This window comes from Rattus norvegicus, chromosome 17 (genome assembly GCF_036323735.1).
Source record: "Rattus norvegicus strain BN/NHsdMcwi chromosome 17, GRCr8, whole genome shotgun sequence".
NCBI lineage: Eukaryota > Metazoa > Chordata > Mammalia > Rodentia > Muridae > Rattus > Rattus norvegicus.
This window is the reverse complement of record NC_086035.1, coordinates 52307875-52324508: the sequence shown is the minus strand read 5'-3', so window position 1 is coordinate 52324508 and position 16634 is coordinate 52307875. Positions and strand designations below refer to the sequence as shown.

The 16634-nt window shown below is 39.3% G+C and overlaps 1 protein-coding gene across 13 annotated transcripts in view; it reads right to left on the bottom strand.

Annotated features, from left to right (window-relative positions):
• Nucleotides 1–16634, bottom strand: part of Sugct (succinylCoA:glutarate-CoA transferase) — an 857841-nt gene that overhangs the window by 605344 nt on the left and 235863 nt on the right. For 11 of the 13 annotated variants that reach the window (XM_039095902.2, XM_039095898.2, XM_039095903.2 and 8 more), the window contains one exon: nt 33–128. The exons of the other annotated variants lie outside the window; for them this stretch is intronic. In XM_039095902.2, coding sequence (XP_038951830.1) covers nt 33–128 — 96 coding nt within the window. The remainder of the gene's footprint in view (nt 1–32; nt 129–16634) is intronic. 13 annotated transcript variants of the gene reach the window in all.

The window sequence follows — 16634 nt, the reverse complement described above, 5'->3', positions numbered from 1 at the left end:
GGAGGTTATGTAAACAGGAGGCCAACTGGTACCTGATACGGAACAATACTGCCATGAGCTGTGCCCCAGCGTTTGGCTTCCTTTTGTCCAATAAGATAATTGGCAGCTACTTGGGTCAAACATGCCACCTGCCAGAATGAAAATAGGAAGAAAGTGAATCATTTACCTGTATTTGTAAGCAAAATGTTATAATATAAAGCCACTTCCCCTTCATGTCATCCCATATGGAAAAAGACTCCAATCCAGGGATAACATACACGTGTTGTATTGTCTTCGCACAAAGAGAGAACAGGATTACATTATTGCATGACTAAGTAATGATCAGTTTAAAAATATAAACACACAAAAATTCATCTCCTGAAAAAGCCATCTGAAGGCAGATGTCAGCCAAGCCAAGGTCACCTTGGTCTAGCTTGCAACAAAGTGCAACTAGGAGATGAACTCCCTTCTCAGCTCTGCTCTTATTTCCTTTCACCACGACACCCAAAAGCATGCATCATGCACCATCACAAAGGCCAGTAAACCAAAGTAAGGTGCTACAATCTTGTAAGCTTTTCAACAAACAAAGAGAAATAATGCCAAATTTCTAGTAAGCCAGTTTAGTTGAGTTTTGAAAAATGCCCAAGCATCTTTTTACATAAAAAAAATAAAACAAGATTCTTTAACTCATTTATAAACTTTCCTCATTTAAGCAAAAATACTGTGTCTCTCTCGACTTAATCTGATTCTGTGTCCTCATTATTAGGTTCCTTTTGTGTTTGAGCACCATAGGCCTGTTTAAGCATATCTGAAACCTTGCTTTAGCCTTCTTCCATGGACAGATCTTGAAAACCTTCTTACTTTGATTTTCATTGGTTTGTTGGTTATTTTAAGACTTGACGTACAACCTCAATCTATAAATCAGGCTGTCCTGGAACAAACTTTATAACCCAGGCTAGCGTCAAGCTTGCAGCAATTCTCCTGCCTTGTCCTACTGTGTGCTGGGAGTATAGGCACAAGCTATAAACTTGCAAGTCTACAAGGAAAACATGAGAATAATGTAAAGATTTCTATAACCATCCATAGGGATCTTAGGATCCCTGGATACTTAAGCCTCCAGGAATTGGAATTTTAAAAAGTTAATAAATGATATTTCATAATTCACAAGGAAAACCCCCTGAATTCATAACACAGCTGTTACACTGCATTGGCTATACCATTCTTATTCCTCTTCCAGATCATCAGATGTGACTGGGAACTAATTCGGCCTATAATCTAAGTATACCCCAAACTGACAGTAGCTCTGGAACAACTTGGATGTTGATTTTTTTCAGGGCAAGGGGCCATAAGCATTTCTTGCATTATGCCAGGCATGGGAATGGTACCTCCTATAAGAGATATCAATAGGAATCATGCTGAGTGAATCTTGCTGCTGTATCAGCCATTTTCCTTTCATATGAAGACTGACTCTCATTTTTTTATCCATTTACTGCTTTGCTGAAATTGGAACTGCCTTGTGGCAGCTGGTTCGGCTGTACTACCCAGGTGGCAAAACTAATAAATTCTGAGTCATCCACTTCTGGACTTCCATCTGGTCTTGGGCATTTGAACCATAAAGCACTCCAGGGCTGCTTGGGCTGCCTAGCGCTAATCACCATTTCACAGATCACTTCTGTGTCTTTCAAAATGCAAAATCAAAAGAACATTTTGTAGTAAAAATACCCTGGAATGGAAGGCCAGAGTCAGAGTTTCTAAGTTTCGCCAACACCCAAAGAGGTAGCTGATGGTTGGGATCTCATTTAACTCCTTTGACCCTCAAGTACTTTCTCTATAAACTTATGATCATTTTAGCTAAATTTGTGGGTTTTAAAGTATTTGAAAATCAAATAAAAAAGCTTTTGAAATCCTAATGTATAGAATGATAATAGCCCAAGTCCTTTGGATGAAACATATGTTGTAACCACAGACAGTTTTGAACACAGAACACACATTTGCAAAATAGTAAATGATCTCAAATTTTACAATTAGCATCTGCACATCTAACAATACTATTCCTTTAGCTATCAAATACTAATATAGAAGAGACGCAATAGTGGACATTTTCTTGTGATTCCTATTCCTGAATTTGGGGACATTTTCTAAAGTCTGAAGTTGATAAGACAGATTTCTCTTTCATATATCTCTTTTGAGGTCTTTTTATTTTCTCTTTCAAAGAAACACCAATGGAAGGAAAAAAGTCACTCTCTTAAGACACCCTGAAAATACTAGAGGCCAAGAATTTAAATTCATAAAGGTAACTACTGCAGGAAATTACTAAAGTCTATTTTTCATTTCAAAGTCAACAAATGCTTGCTACACTTTTATAAGCAAAGAAACATGAAACAGTAGATTAGGTGATGATCACAAGAAGATCAGCAAATCCTAAAATGAGCTGAGTAATGTGTAGACTCAGGGGTAGGTATTAACCTGGCTACCTTACTTCTTATATACCTTATCTTTTTCCTTTTCATGTGTGTTTGTGTGAGTGTGTGGAGGGGGTGGCGATAAGGGAAAGACAGGAGAGGGAGGAGAATGGAGAAGGAAAGGGGGAGGAAGAGGGAGGGGGAGAGGGAGAGGGAGTCTCTACATAGGCCTGGATATCTTGGAACTTAGTTTGAAGACCAGGTTGGCCTGAAGCACAAGAGATAACCCTACTGGTCCTCTCAATTTTTGATTTCTTTTTGCCTGACCCTGCCTCATTTAGGGTGAAATTGAATTAAAGACCAGAACTTATCTCTCAAAGAGCTTCAAAACGAAAGATAATATCCATTTCCTCCACAAATCAGTAATTAAGCTTCAAAATGTTTCAAAATTAACAGGTTCTCAATGGGTAGAAAGGTTAAATAAGATTTTGAACCAGTTGTCATTAAAATAAAACTGTGATTTGTTGGTAGCTTCTCAAAAACAAAGCTGGAAGGAGAAAGAATTCTATTTTTGAAAAACAGCAATGGGGCTAAACTTAGCAGTTCAATATTTAGAGGGGGCACACAAATCTAAGAGTAATCCACTGTTTATAGGGCTATATTTTAAGGCAGGAGAAGGGGGAGAAAGTCAACAGCTATGAGGTGATTTTGTATGAAAAATCAGAGGTTTCTTGGGCAATTAGTGACAAATTTTTCACAAATTAAAAGAATGCAGGATGTGACTTTTAGGTTAATAACTACATACTAAACACTCATTCTAAATATTGCATTAGATCATTACTTTCATCCCCTAAACTTAGGCTCATTATTTCATCAAATGGATGCTATATAATTTACTCAGAATGTTGCCTTTATATGGTTTCATCTAAACAAAAAAGTCAACTTTGCCTTAATAATAATAATTCTGAAATAAATCTATTATTTTAAATAACATAGTGGTCCTGATTGTCTTTATATCAAGCCAGAAGTCCAATTGGGACTAGCTTAAGTGGATCACAAAGGGTACAACCCCTAGAGCTTGAGGAAAGTTGTGCTCTTTTATTTCATGAAGAAATCTTGTGGTGCCTGACCTGACCACATGCTGCAATTCCAGAAAGCAATCTGATGCCATAAAATATTTCATCTACAAAAGAAAAACAATTATGAGAGCAAAAAAGAAATTCAGAACCATGGTCCATTGTATCAAACAGGTGCTGCCATATATATATATATATATATATATATAATATATATATATATATATAATATATATATATATAATATATATATATATGTAACTAAGTTACACTAAATACCAAGGAAATCTGCACTTACCCTTATCTCTACTGAGTCTTTTTTTTCTTCCATCTTTATGAAATTGGGTATTTCTTATTTACATTTCAAATGTTATTCCCTTTCCCGGTTTCCAGGCCAACATCCCCTTAACCCTCCCCCTCCCCCTCTATATGGGTTCCCCTCCCCATCCTCCCCCCATTGCCGCCCTCCCCCCATAGACTAGTTCACTGGGGGTTCAGTCTTAGCAGGACCCAGGGCTTCCCCTTCCACTGGTGCTCTTACTAGGATATACATTGCTACCTATGGGGTCAGAGTCCAGGGTCAGTCCATGTATAGTCTTTGGGTAGTGACTTAGTCCCTGGAAGCTCTGGTTGCTGGCATTGTTGTTCATATGGGGTCTCGAGCCCCTTCAAGCTCTTTCAGTCCTTTCTCTGATTCCTTCAATGGGGGTCCTATTCTCAGTTCAGTGGTTTGCTTCTGCAACATTCGCCTATGTATTTTCCATATTCTGGCTATGTCTCTCAGGAAAGATCTACATCCGGTTCCTGTCAGCCTGCACTTCTATGCTTCATCCATCTTATCTACTTTGCTGGCTGGGGCAGGCTCTGAATAGCATTCCTTCAGACCCTGTTCTAAATTATGCCTCCCTATCCCCGCCTATGAATATTTTTGCTCCTGTTTTAAAGAAGGAGTGAAGCATTTGCATTTTGGTCATCCTTCTTGAACTTCATGTGGTCTGTGCATCTAGGGTAATTCGAGCATTTGGGCTAATATCCACTTATCAATGACTACATACCATGTGATTTTTTCTGTGATTGGGTTTCCTCACTCAGGATAATATTTTCTAGTTTCATCCATTTACCTATGAATTTCATGAAGTCATTGTTTTTGATAGCTGAGTAATATTCCATTGTGTAGATATGCCACGTTTTCTGTATCCATTCCTCTGTTGAAGGGCATCTGGGTTCTTTCCAGCTTCCGGCTGCTATAAATAAGGCTGCTATGAACATAGTAGAGCATGTGTCTTTATTGTATGTTGGAGCATCTTTTGGGTATATGCCCAGGAGAGGTATAGCTGGGTCCTCAGGTAGTGCAATGTCCAATTTTCTGAGGAACCTCCAGACTGATTTCCAGAATGGTTGTACCAGTCTGCAATCCCACCAACAATGGAGGAGTGTTCCTCTTTCTTCACATCCTCGCCAGCATCTGCTGTCACCAGAGTTTTTGATCTTAGCCATTCTGACTGGTGTGAGGTGGAATCTCAGGGTTGTTTTGATTTGCATTTCCCTTATGACTAAAGATGCTGAACATTTCTTTAGGTGCTTCTCAGCCATTCGATATTCCTCAGCTGTGAATTCTTTGTTTAGCTCTGAACCCCATTTTTAATAGGGTTATTTGTCTCCCTGCAGTCTAACTCCATGAGTTCTTTGTATATTTTGGATATTAGCCCTCTATCAGTAGTAGGATTGGTAAAGATCTTTTCCCAATCTGTTGGTTGCCATTTTGTCCTAACCACAGTGTCCTTTGCCTTACAGAAACTTTGTAGCTTTATGAGATCCCATTTGTCGATTCTTGATCTTAGAGCATAAGCCATTGGTGTTTTGTTCAGGAAATTTTCTCTAATGCCCTTGTGTTTGAGATTCTTCACCACTTTTTCTTTGATTAGTTTGAGTGTATCTGGTTTGATGTGGAGGTCCTTGATCCACTTGGACTTAAGCTTTGTACAGGGTGATAAGCATGGATCGATATTCAATCTTCCACACGCTGACCTCCAGTTGAACCAGCACCATTTGCTGAAAATGCTATCTTTTTTCCATTGGATGGTTTTGGCTCCTTTATCAAAAATCACATGACCATAGGTGTGTGGGTTCATTTCTGGGTCTTCAATTCTATTCCACTGGTCTATCAGCCTGTCTCTGTACCAATACCATACAGTTTTTATCACTATTGCTCTGTAATACTGCTTGAGTTCAGGGATAGTGATTTCCCCAGAAGTCCTTTTATTGTTGACAATAGTTTTAGCTATCCTGGGTTTTTTTTTTATTCCAGATGAATTTGGAAATTGTTCTGTCTAACTCTATGAAGAATTGGGTTGGAATTTTGATGGGGATTACATTGAGTCTGTAGATTGCTTTTGGTAAAATGGCCATTTTTACTATAGTAATCCTGCCAATCCATGAGCATGGGCGATCTTTCCATCTTCTGAGATCTTCTTCAAATTCTTTCTTCAAAGACTTGAAGTTCTTATCATACAGATCTTTCAGTTTGTTGGTTAAAGTCACACTGAAGTATTTTATATTATTTGGGACTATTATGAAGGGTGTCGTTTCCCTAATTTCTTTCTCAGCTTGTTTCTCTTTTGTGTAGAGAAAGGCTATTGATTTATTTGAGTTAATTTTATAGCCAGCCACTTTGCTGCAGGTGTTTATCAGGTTTAGTAGTTCTCTGGTGGACCTTTGGAACCTTTAGTTCTCTTTGGGATCACTTAAATATTCTATCATATCATCTGCAAATAGTGATATTTTGACTTCTTCCTTTCCAATCTGTATCCCTTTGATCTCCTTTTGTTTTCTGATTGCTCTGGCTATGACTTTGAGAACTATATTGTATAAGTAGGGAGAAAGTGGGCAGCCTTGTCTCTACCAAGTCGTAAAGGCCAATTTTAACATCATCTTTTCTATCAAGCCTCTTCTTGGTCACAAAAGAGATAAAATGTTTCCTGACTTCAAATGAATAGAGTGCCTTTATAAAACTACTATCTTCCTAAGGTGACCTTGTTCTACAATTTCAAGGCAATGAGATCTCAAAACTACATGCTACTAGATTAGTTGTTCTCAAACATAGCTGTGCACCACAGTTACATTGTAAAGGCTCAGAGGAATTTTTGTAACCCATCCCTAAGCTTCTGACTCACATTTCCCATTGGAAAAAAATCATTTGGTTAGTGTACTTTTTTAGTTGCACATCAGATTTGAAAACCAAAGCTTTAAGAATGCCCAACCAAATAGCTTAGCATTATTATACATGGGTAAGTAAAAGAATGGGGAAGCAAAATAACTTGTCTGAGATCACACAGCTTGTCCACAACTCCAACTCCTCTGTTTCCCAATGTTATAGCAACATTTGTGTCTTCTCTTGTTCTTTTTAAATTAGAGACTGTTTTAGGATAAATACCATTTTGTATAAACCTGTTTTATATTCTCACGCACATAACACTGAATTTCAGTACTGAAATTTTTAATAACTTAAATAGTAATCAATAGTTGTTTATTGAACAAGTGCTGAGAGTGCCAGATGTAGATAATAATCAATTAATTAATTAATTAGTTAAATGCTATATGATCGGCTTCCTTTGTTCTTATGAGTAGATGAGAAAATAAATCAGAAATAAGGCACCTAATGGAGTGAGGAGAAAGCTCTAAGACAAAAGAGGAGAGTGACAACAAAGCAGAGGAGCCTCAGAGGAGCCTCAGTCAGTCGTGGGTCTCAGATACCATCTGACAGCATTTTTAGCCTTTGGCTTGGAGAAGCTAGGAGTCTGTACATTCCAAAGACTTACCTAGTAGCCACAAGAATGTTAAATGACACACAGAACTTAGTCATAAATGGCTAATAAGGAGCCAAAACAACACAAGATAATCTGTACTTAGGCCCAGGAATTGCAACATTTCAAGAGCTCTATAATCTCTGAAACTCTGACCAGCATGTGGTTAAGCTAGTGTGTCTTCTTTCCAGGATTTAACCACAGAGACTTACTTTCCTGATAACCATACTATCTTCTATTAATCACTTTCTGTTCTGACATTTCCATGAAATATCATGTTCTTTTTCAATAGTTTGGATTAATTACTTATTCTCTACTGTTCCAGTATGCACCTACTCCTTTAAAACAATGGTTTACTCTAAGCAGTCATAATCTACAGCCTGAAGAAATCAGGCTATGCCCTGCTTTATCTCTATCTAGTGGATTTAAAAGGCTATGTTGTGCTCCAAATTTATGGACCTTCCCAGTAACCAGGCCAATGGTTTAGACAAGATCATCAACAAGATCATAGAAGAAAACTTCTCTAAACTAAGGATACACGTATCTATACAGATTCAAGGAACACATAGAAAACCAAAGGAAAATATCAGACAAGAAACTGCACACAAAAAATAATGCATAAACACTAAATATACAGAACAAAGAAAGAATAATGAAATCTGCAAAAGAAAAAATTTAAGTCATAGATCTCTGCTCGTCCCTGTTCCAGAGACAGTGGCATCTTTTTGTGCAGTACCAGCCTTGTCCCTTAGACACAATGATGAAGGTTGGAGGGAACAGATTTAGCTATATTAGGTGCCTGGTTACCAGGGCTACCTCCTCATCTGTATCTGGCAGTAGAAATTATTGCCATTCAAGGACCCCTTCATTGACCTCAACTACATGGTTTACGTGTTCCCGTATAATTCTACCCATAGCAAGTTCAACTTCATAGTAAAGGCTGAGAATGGGACGCTTGTTAGCAATGGGAAGTCCATCACCATCTTCCAGGAGCAAGATCCTGCTAACATCAAATGGGGTGATGCTCATGCTGAGTATGTTGTGCAGTCTACTGGCAACTTCACCACCATGAAAAAGTCCAGGGCCCACTTGAAGGGTGGGGCCAAAAGGGTTATCATCTCTGCTTCTTCAACCTATGCCCCAATGTTTGTGATGGATGTGAACCATGAGAAGTATGATAACTCACTCAAGATTGTCAACCATGCTTCCTACACCACCAACTGCTTAGACCCCCCGACCTAGGTCATCCATGACAACTTTGGCATCGTGGAAGGACTCATAGCTGTGGCCACAACATGACATCACTGTCACTCAGAAGACTGTGGATAGCCCCTCTGGAAAGCTGTGGCATGATTGTCATGGGACTGCCCAAAATATCATCCCTGCATCCATTGGTGCTGCAAAGGCTGTGGACAAGGTCATCCCAGAGCTGAACAGGAACATCACTGGCATGGCCTTCCATGTTCCTTCCTCCCCCACCCCTGGTGTATCTGTCATGCATCTGACATGCTGCCTGGAAAAACCTGCCAAGTATGATGACATCAAGAAGGTAGGGAAGCAGGCATCTGAGGACCCACTAAAGGGCATCCTGGGTTACACCAATGACCAGATTGTCTCCTGTGACTTCAACAGTAACTCCCACTCCTCCACCTTTGATGCTGGGGCTGGCATTGCTCTCAATTACAACTTTGTTAAGCTCATTTCCTGGTATGACAATGAATATGGCTATAGCAACAGGGTGGCACACCTCAAGGTCTACAGAGGTTCTAAGAAGTAAGATGCCTAGACTGTCCACCCCAGCCATCATATGAGAGCAAGAGAGAGGCCCTAAGGTACTGAGGAGTCCCAGTCTCAACTCAGCCCCCAACACTGATCATCTCCCTCACAGTTTCCATTCCAGATGCCCATAATAACAGGAGGGGTTTAGGGAGCCCTCCCTACTCTCTTGAATACCATCAATAAAGTTTGGTATACCCACAAAAGACAAAAAAAAAAGTAAGTCACATAAAAAGAAAAATCCAACACAGTAACACTTGTGTTCTCCCCCAAAATATCTATGAAAGCTAGAACTGTACGGAGAAATGTACTCGCTTCCTGGTTGCTGCCGCAGCAGAGAGCCCGTGGGCAGCACCCCGCGAGCAAACTTGAGCCTCGGGACCACAGGTAAGACAAACTTCTCTGTTGCAAGAAGGCTGCCTGGTGAAATCGGGACACACAGAGGCAGAATTCCTCTAGAACTGGGCACGCCCTGTGTTTACCGGAAGTCCAACACTCGCGGATCCCGGCCCGCAGCAGCTCTCTGGTCCCAGACCCCGAGGGAAAGAGACCTCTCCGCCTGCTCAGGTGGGCACTCCTGAGGCTGCATAAGCTCCCGGAAGGGGCGGCACAGGTCTTCTTGGTTGCTGCCGCCCCAAAGAGCCCGTGGGCAGCACCCCGCGAGCGAACTTGAGCCTCGGGACCACAGGTAAGACCAACTTTTCTGCTGCAAGAAAGCTGCCTGGTGAACTCAAGACACAGGCCCACAGAAACAGCTGAAGACCTGTAGAGAGGAAAAACTACACTCCCGAAAGCAGAACACTCTGTCCCCATAACTGACTGAAAGAGAGAAAAACAGGTCTACAGCACTCCTGACACACAGGCTTATAGGACAGTCTAGCCACTGTCAGAAATAGCAGAACAAAGTAACACTAGAGATAATCTGATGGCGAGGGGCAAGCGCAGGAACCCAAGCAACAGAAACCAAGACTATATGCCATCATCGGAGCCCAATTCTCCCACCAAAACAAACATGGAATATCCAAACACACCAGAAAAGCAAGATCTAGTTTCAAAATCATATTTGATCATGATGCTGGAGGACTTCAAGAAAGACATGAACACACTTAGGGAAACACAGGAAAACATTAATAAACAAGTAGAAGCCTACAGAGAGGAATCGCAAAAATCCCTGAAAGAATTCCAGGAAAACACAATCAAACAGTTGAAGGAATTAAAAATGGAAATAGAAGCAATCAAGAAAGAACACATGGAAACAACCCTGGATATAGAAAACCAAAAGAAGAGACAAGGAGCTGTAGATACAAGCCTCACTAACAGAATTCAAGAGATGGAAGAGAGAATCTCTGGAGCAGAAGATTCCATAGAAATCATTGACTCAACTGTCAAAGATAATGTAAAGCGGAAAAAGCTACTGGTCCAAAACATACAGGAAATCCAGGACTCAAAGAGAAGTTCAAACCTAAGGATAATAGGTATAGAAGAGAGTGAAGACTCCCAGCTCAAAGGACCAGTAAATATCTTCAACAAAATCATACAAGAAAACTTCCCTAACCTAAAAAAAGAGATACCCATAGGCATACAAGATGCCTACAGAACTCCAAATGGATTGGACCAGAAAAGAAACACCTCCCGTCACATAATAGACAAAACACCAAATGCACAAAATAAAGAAAGAATATTAAAAGCAGTAAGGGAAAAAGGTCAAGTAACATATAAAGGCAGACCTATCAGAATCACACCAGACTTCTCGCCAGAAACTATGAAGGCCAGAAGATCCTGGACTGATGTCATACAGACCCTAAGAGAACACAAATGCCAGCCCAGGTTACTGTATCCTGCAAAACTCTCAATTAACATAGATGGAGAAACCAAGATATTCCATGACAAAACCAAATTTACACAATATCTTTCTACAAATCCAGCACTACAAAGGATAATAAATGGTAAAGCCCAACATAAGGAGGCAAGCTATACCCTAGAAGAAGCAAAAAACTAATCGTCTTGGCAACAAAACAAAGAGAATGAAAGCACACAAACATAACCTCACATCCAAATATGAATATAACGGGAAGCAATAACCACTATTCCTTAATATCTCTCAACATCAATGGCCTCAACTCCCCAATAAAAAGAAATAGATTAACAAACTGGATACGCAACGAGGACGCTGCATTCTGCTGCCTACAGGAAACACACCTCAGAGACAAAGACAGACACTACCTCAGAGTGAAAGGCTGGAAAACAAATTTCCAAGCAAATGGTCAGAAGAAGCAAGCTGGAGTAGCCATTCTAATATCAAATAAAATCAATTTTCAAATAAAAGTCATCAAAAAAGATAAGGAAGGACACTACATATTCATCAAAGGAAAAATCCACCAAGATGAACTCTCAATCCTAAATATCTATGCCCCAAATACAAGGGCACCTACATATGTAAAAGAAACCTTACTAAAGCTCAAAACATACATTGCACCTCACACAATAATAGTGGGAGATTTCAACACCCACTCTCATCAATGGACAGATCATGGAAACAGAAATTAAACAGAGATGTAGACAGACTAAGAGAAGTCATGAGCCAAATGGACCTAACGGATATTTATAGAACATTCTATCCTAAAGCAAAAGGATATACCTTCTTCTCAGCTCCTCATGGTACTTTCTCCAAAATTGACCATATAATTGGTCAAAAAACGGGCCTCAACAGGTACAGAAAGATAGAAATAATCCCATGCGTGCTATCGGACCACCACGGCCTAAAACTGGTCTTCAATAACAATCAAGGAAGAATGCCCACATACACTTGGAAATTGAAAAATGCTCTACTCAATGATAACCTGGTCAAGGAAGAAATAAAGAAAGAAATTAAAAACTTTTTAGAATTTAATGAAAATGAAAGTACAACATACCCAAACTTATGGGACACAATGAAAGCTGTGCTAAGAGGAAAACTCATAGCGCTGAGTGCCTGCAGAAAGAAACAGGAAAGAGCATATGTCAGCAGCTTGACAGCACACCTAAAAGATCTAGAACAAAAAGAAGCAAATACACCCAGGAGGAGTGGAAGGCAGGAAATAATCAAACTCAGAGCTGAAATCAACCAAGTAGAAACAAAAAGGACCATAGAAAGAATTAACAGAACCAAAAGTTGGTTCTTTGAGAAAATCAACAAGATAGATAAACCCTTAGCCAGACTAATGAGAGGACACAGAGAGTGCGTCCAAATTAACAAAATCAGAAATGAAAAGGGAGACATAACAACAGATTCAGAGGAAATTCAAAAAATCATCAGATCTTACTACAAAAACCTATATTCAACAAAACTTGAAAATCTTCAGGAAATGGACAATTTCCTAGACAGATACCAGGTACCGAAGTTAAATCAGGAACAGATTAAACCAGTTAAACAACCCCATAACTCCTAAGGAAATAGAAGCAGTCATTAAAGGTCTCCAAACCAAAAAGAGCCCAGGTCCAGACGGGTTTAGTGCAGAATTCTATCAAACCTTCATAGAAGACCTCATACCAATATTATCCAAACTATTCCACAAAATTGAAACAGATGGATCACTACCGAATACCTTCTACGAAGCCACAATTACTCTTATACCTAAACCACACAAAGACACAACAAAGAAAGAGAACTTCAGACATTGGACATTTCCCTTATGAATATCGACGCAAAAATACTCAACAAAATTCTGGCAAACCGAATCCAAGAGCACATCAAAACAATCATCCACCATGATCAAGTAGGCTTCATCCCAGGCATGCAGGGATGGTTTAATATACGGAAAACCATCAACGTGATCCATTATATAAACAAACGAAAGAACAAAACCACATGATCATTTCATTAGATACTGAGAAAGCATTTGACAAAATTCAACACCCCTTCATGATAAAAGTCCTGGAAAGAATAGGAATTCAAGGCCCATACCTGAACATGGTAAAAGCCATATACAGCAAACCAGTTGCTAACATTAAACTAAATGGAGAGAAACTTGAAGCAATCCCACTAAAATCAGGGACTAGACAAGGCTGCCCACTCTCTCCCTACTTATTCAATATAGTTCTTGAAGTTCTAGCCAGAGCAATCAGACAACAAAAGGATGTCAAGGGGATACAGATCGGAAAAGAAGAAGTCAAAATATCACTATTTGCAGATGATATGATAGTATATTTAAGTGATCCCAAAAGTTCCACCAGAGAACTACTAAAGCTGATAAACAACTTCAGCAAAGTGGCTGGGTATAAAATTAACTCAAATAAATCAGTTGCCTTCCTCTATACAAAAGAGAAACAAGCCGAGAAAGAAATTAGGGAAATGACACCCTTCATAATAGACCCAAATAATATAAAGTACCTCGGTGTGACTTTAACCAAGCAAGTAAAAGATCTGTACAATAAGAACTTCAAGACACTGAAGAAGGAAATTGAAGAAGACCTCAGAAGATGGAAAGATCTCCCATGCTCATGGATTGGCAGGATTAATATAGTAAAAATGGCCATTTTACCAAAAGCAATCTACAGATTCAATGCAATCCCCATCAAAATACCAATCCAATTCTTCAAAGAGTTAGACAGAACAATTTGAAAATTCATCTGGAATAACAAAAAACCCAGGATAGCTAAAGCTATCCTCAACAATAAAAGGACTTCAGGGGGAATCACTATCCCTGAACTCAAGCAGTATTACAGAGCAATAGTGATAAAAACTGCATGGTATTGGTACAGAGACAGACAGATAGACCAATGGAATAGAATTGAAGACCCAGATATGAACCCACACACATATGGTCACTTGATTTGTGACAAAGGAACCAAAACCATCCAATGGAAAAAAGATAGCATTTTCAGCAAATGGTGCTGGTTCAACTGGAGGTCAACATGTAGAAGAATGCAGATAGATCCATACTTATCACCCTGTACAAAGCTTAAGTCCAAGTGGATCAAGGACCTCCACATCAAAGCAGACACACTCAAACTAATAGAAGAAAAACTAGGGAAGCATCTGGAACACATGGGCACTGGAAAAAATTTCCTGAACAAAACACCAATGGCTTACGCTCTAAGATCAAGAATTGACAAATGGGATCTCATAAAACTGCAAAGCTTCTGTAAGGCAAAGGACACTGTGGTTAGGACAAAACGGCAACCAACAGATTGGGAAAAGATCTTTACCAATCCTACAACAGATAGAGGCCTTATATCCAAAATATACAAAGAACTCAAGAAGTTAGACCACAGGGAAACAAATAACCCTATTAAAAAATGGGGCTCAGAGCTAAACAAAGAATTCACAGCTGAGGAATGCCGAATGGCGGAGAAACACCTAAAGAAATGTTCAACATCTTTAGTCATAAGGGAAATGCAAATCAAAACAACCCTGAGATTTCACCTCACACCAGTGAGAATGGCTAAGATCAAAAACTCAGGGGACAACAGATGCTGGCGAGGATGTGGAGAAAGAGTAACACTCCTCCATTGTTGGTGGGATTGCAAACTGGTACAACCATTCTGGAAATCAGTCTGGAGGATCCTCAGAAAATTGGACATTGAACTGCCTGAGGATCCAGCTATACCTCTCTTGGGCATATACCCAAAAGATGCCCCAACATATAAAAAAGACACGTGCTCCACTATGTTCATTGCAGCCTTATTTATAATAGCCAGAAGCTGGAAAGAACCCAGATGCCCTTCAACAGAGGAATGGATACAGAAAATGTGGTACATCTACACAATGGAATATTACTCAGCTATCAAAAACAACGACTTTATGAAATTCGTAGGCAAATGGCTGGAACTGGAAAATATCATCCTGAGTGAGCTAACCCAAACACAGAAAGACATACATGGTATGCACTCACTGATAAGTGGCTATTAGCCCAAATGCTTGAATTACCCTAAATGCCTAGAACAAATGAAACTCAAGACAGATGATCAAAATGTGAATGGTTCACTCCTTCTTTAAAAGGGGAACAAGAATACCCTTGGCAGGGAATAGAGAGGCAAAGATTAAAACAGAGACTGAAGGAACACCCATTCAGAGTCTGCCCCACATGTGGCCCATACATATACAGCCATCCAATTAGACAAGATGGATGAAGCAAAGAAGTGCAGACCGACAGGAGCCGGATGTAGATCGCTCCTGAGAGACACAGCCAGAATACAGCAAATACAGAGGCGAATACCAGCAGCAAACCACTGAACTGAGAATAGGACCCCCGTTGAAGGAATCAGAGAAAGAACTGGAAGAGCTTGAAGGGGCTCGAGACCCCATATGTACAACAATGCCAAGCAACCAGAGCTTCCATGGACTAAGCCACTACCTAAAGACTATACATGGACTGACCCTGGACTCTGACCTCATAGGTAGCAATGAATATCCTAGTAAGAGCACCAGTGGAAGGGGAAGCCCTGGGTCCTGCTAAGACTGAACCCCCAGTGAACTAGACTGTTGGGGGGAGGGGGACAATGGGGGGAGGGTTGGGAGGGGAACACCGATAAGAAAGGGGAGGGGGGAAGGGGATGTTTGCCCGGAAACTGGGAAAGGGAATAACACTTGAAATGTATATAAGAAATACTCAAGTTAATAAAAAAAAAAAAAAGAAATGTACTCCAACTTCACAAATACTATGGGTAACACAAACAACTTTACCCAGCAAAATTATCATCCACAGTTAGAAGGAAAAGAAAACTTTTCATGATAGAAACATGAATTCATGTCAACTAAAGCAATCATATAACGGAGTATTCTAGAATGAAGAGAGGAATAAGCACACCAAGAGACTCTACAAAGAAAAGCTGTAGTTACTGAAATGCAAATATGACCAGAAACATGAAAAGCAAAAAAGCAACAAAACTACTCCAGTCAATACACACATTCACTAATAACCCTAAATATTACTTACCTCAATCTTCCAATCTAAAAAAACGTGATAGACGAACACATTAAAGAAATAAGAATCTATCTTTGTGAAATTAAGAAATTAAGCTTTAAACAAGGGATCATCTTAAAGAGAACAGATGAAAAAAACCCATCCAAGAAAATGCGAGCTGAGAAATAGACTTTAAAGTAAAATTAAGCAGAATCAATAAAGAAGAAACTTCATTCTAATCAAGGGAACAATTAACCAAGGAAACATAATCCTAAACATATATGAACCAAATGTGGGTGAGCCAAATTTCATAAAAAGCATATTACTGGAATTAATGACAAATATTAATATCAACACAATACTAACTACTAGGGAATTTCATTATCCCACTTCCTGAAGGAGAAAGTTTAATTGAACAAAAAATTTTAATTGAACATGAAATTTTACAATTAAATGATATCATATATCGAGTGGACTTAACCAATTTTTGCAAGATAATCCACTAAAACATCAAGGAATATACATTCTGATCAGCAAGCCACTGAATTTTCTCTAAAACAGACCAAATCCTGGGACATAAAGCAAAACTTTAACAAAATCAAAAAGTGGAAAAACATCAAAAAAAGTTCTGTGTATACTAGCTAACTATAATTTTTAAAAACATAAAATTCATCTCAAACAACTTCTAGTAAGTACACAAACTTGTGGACTTTA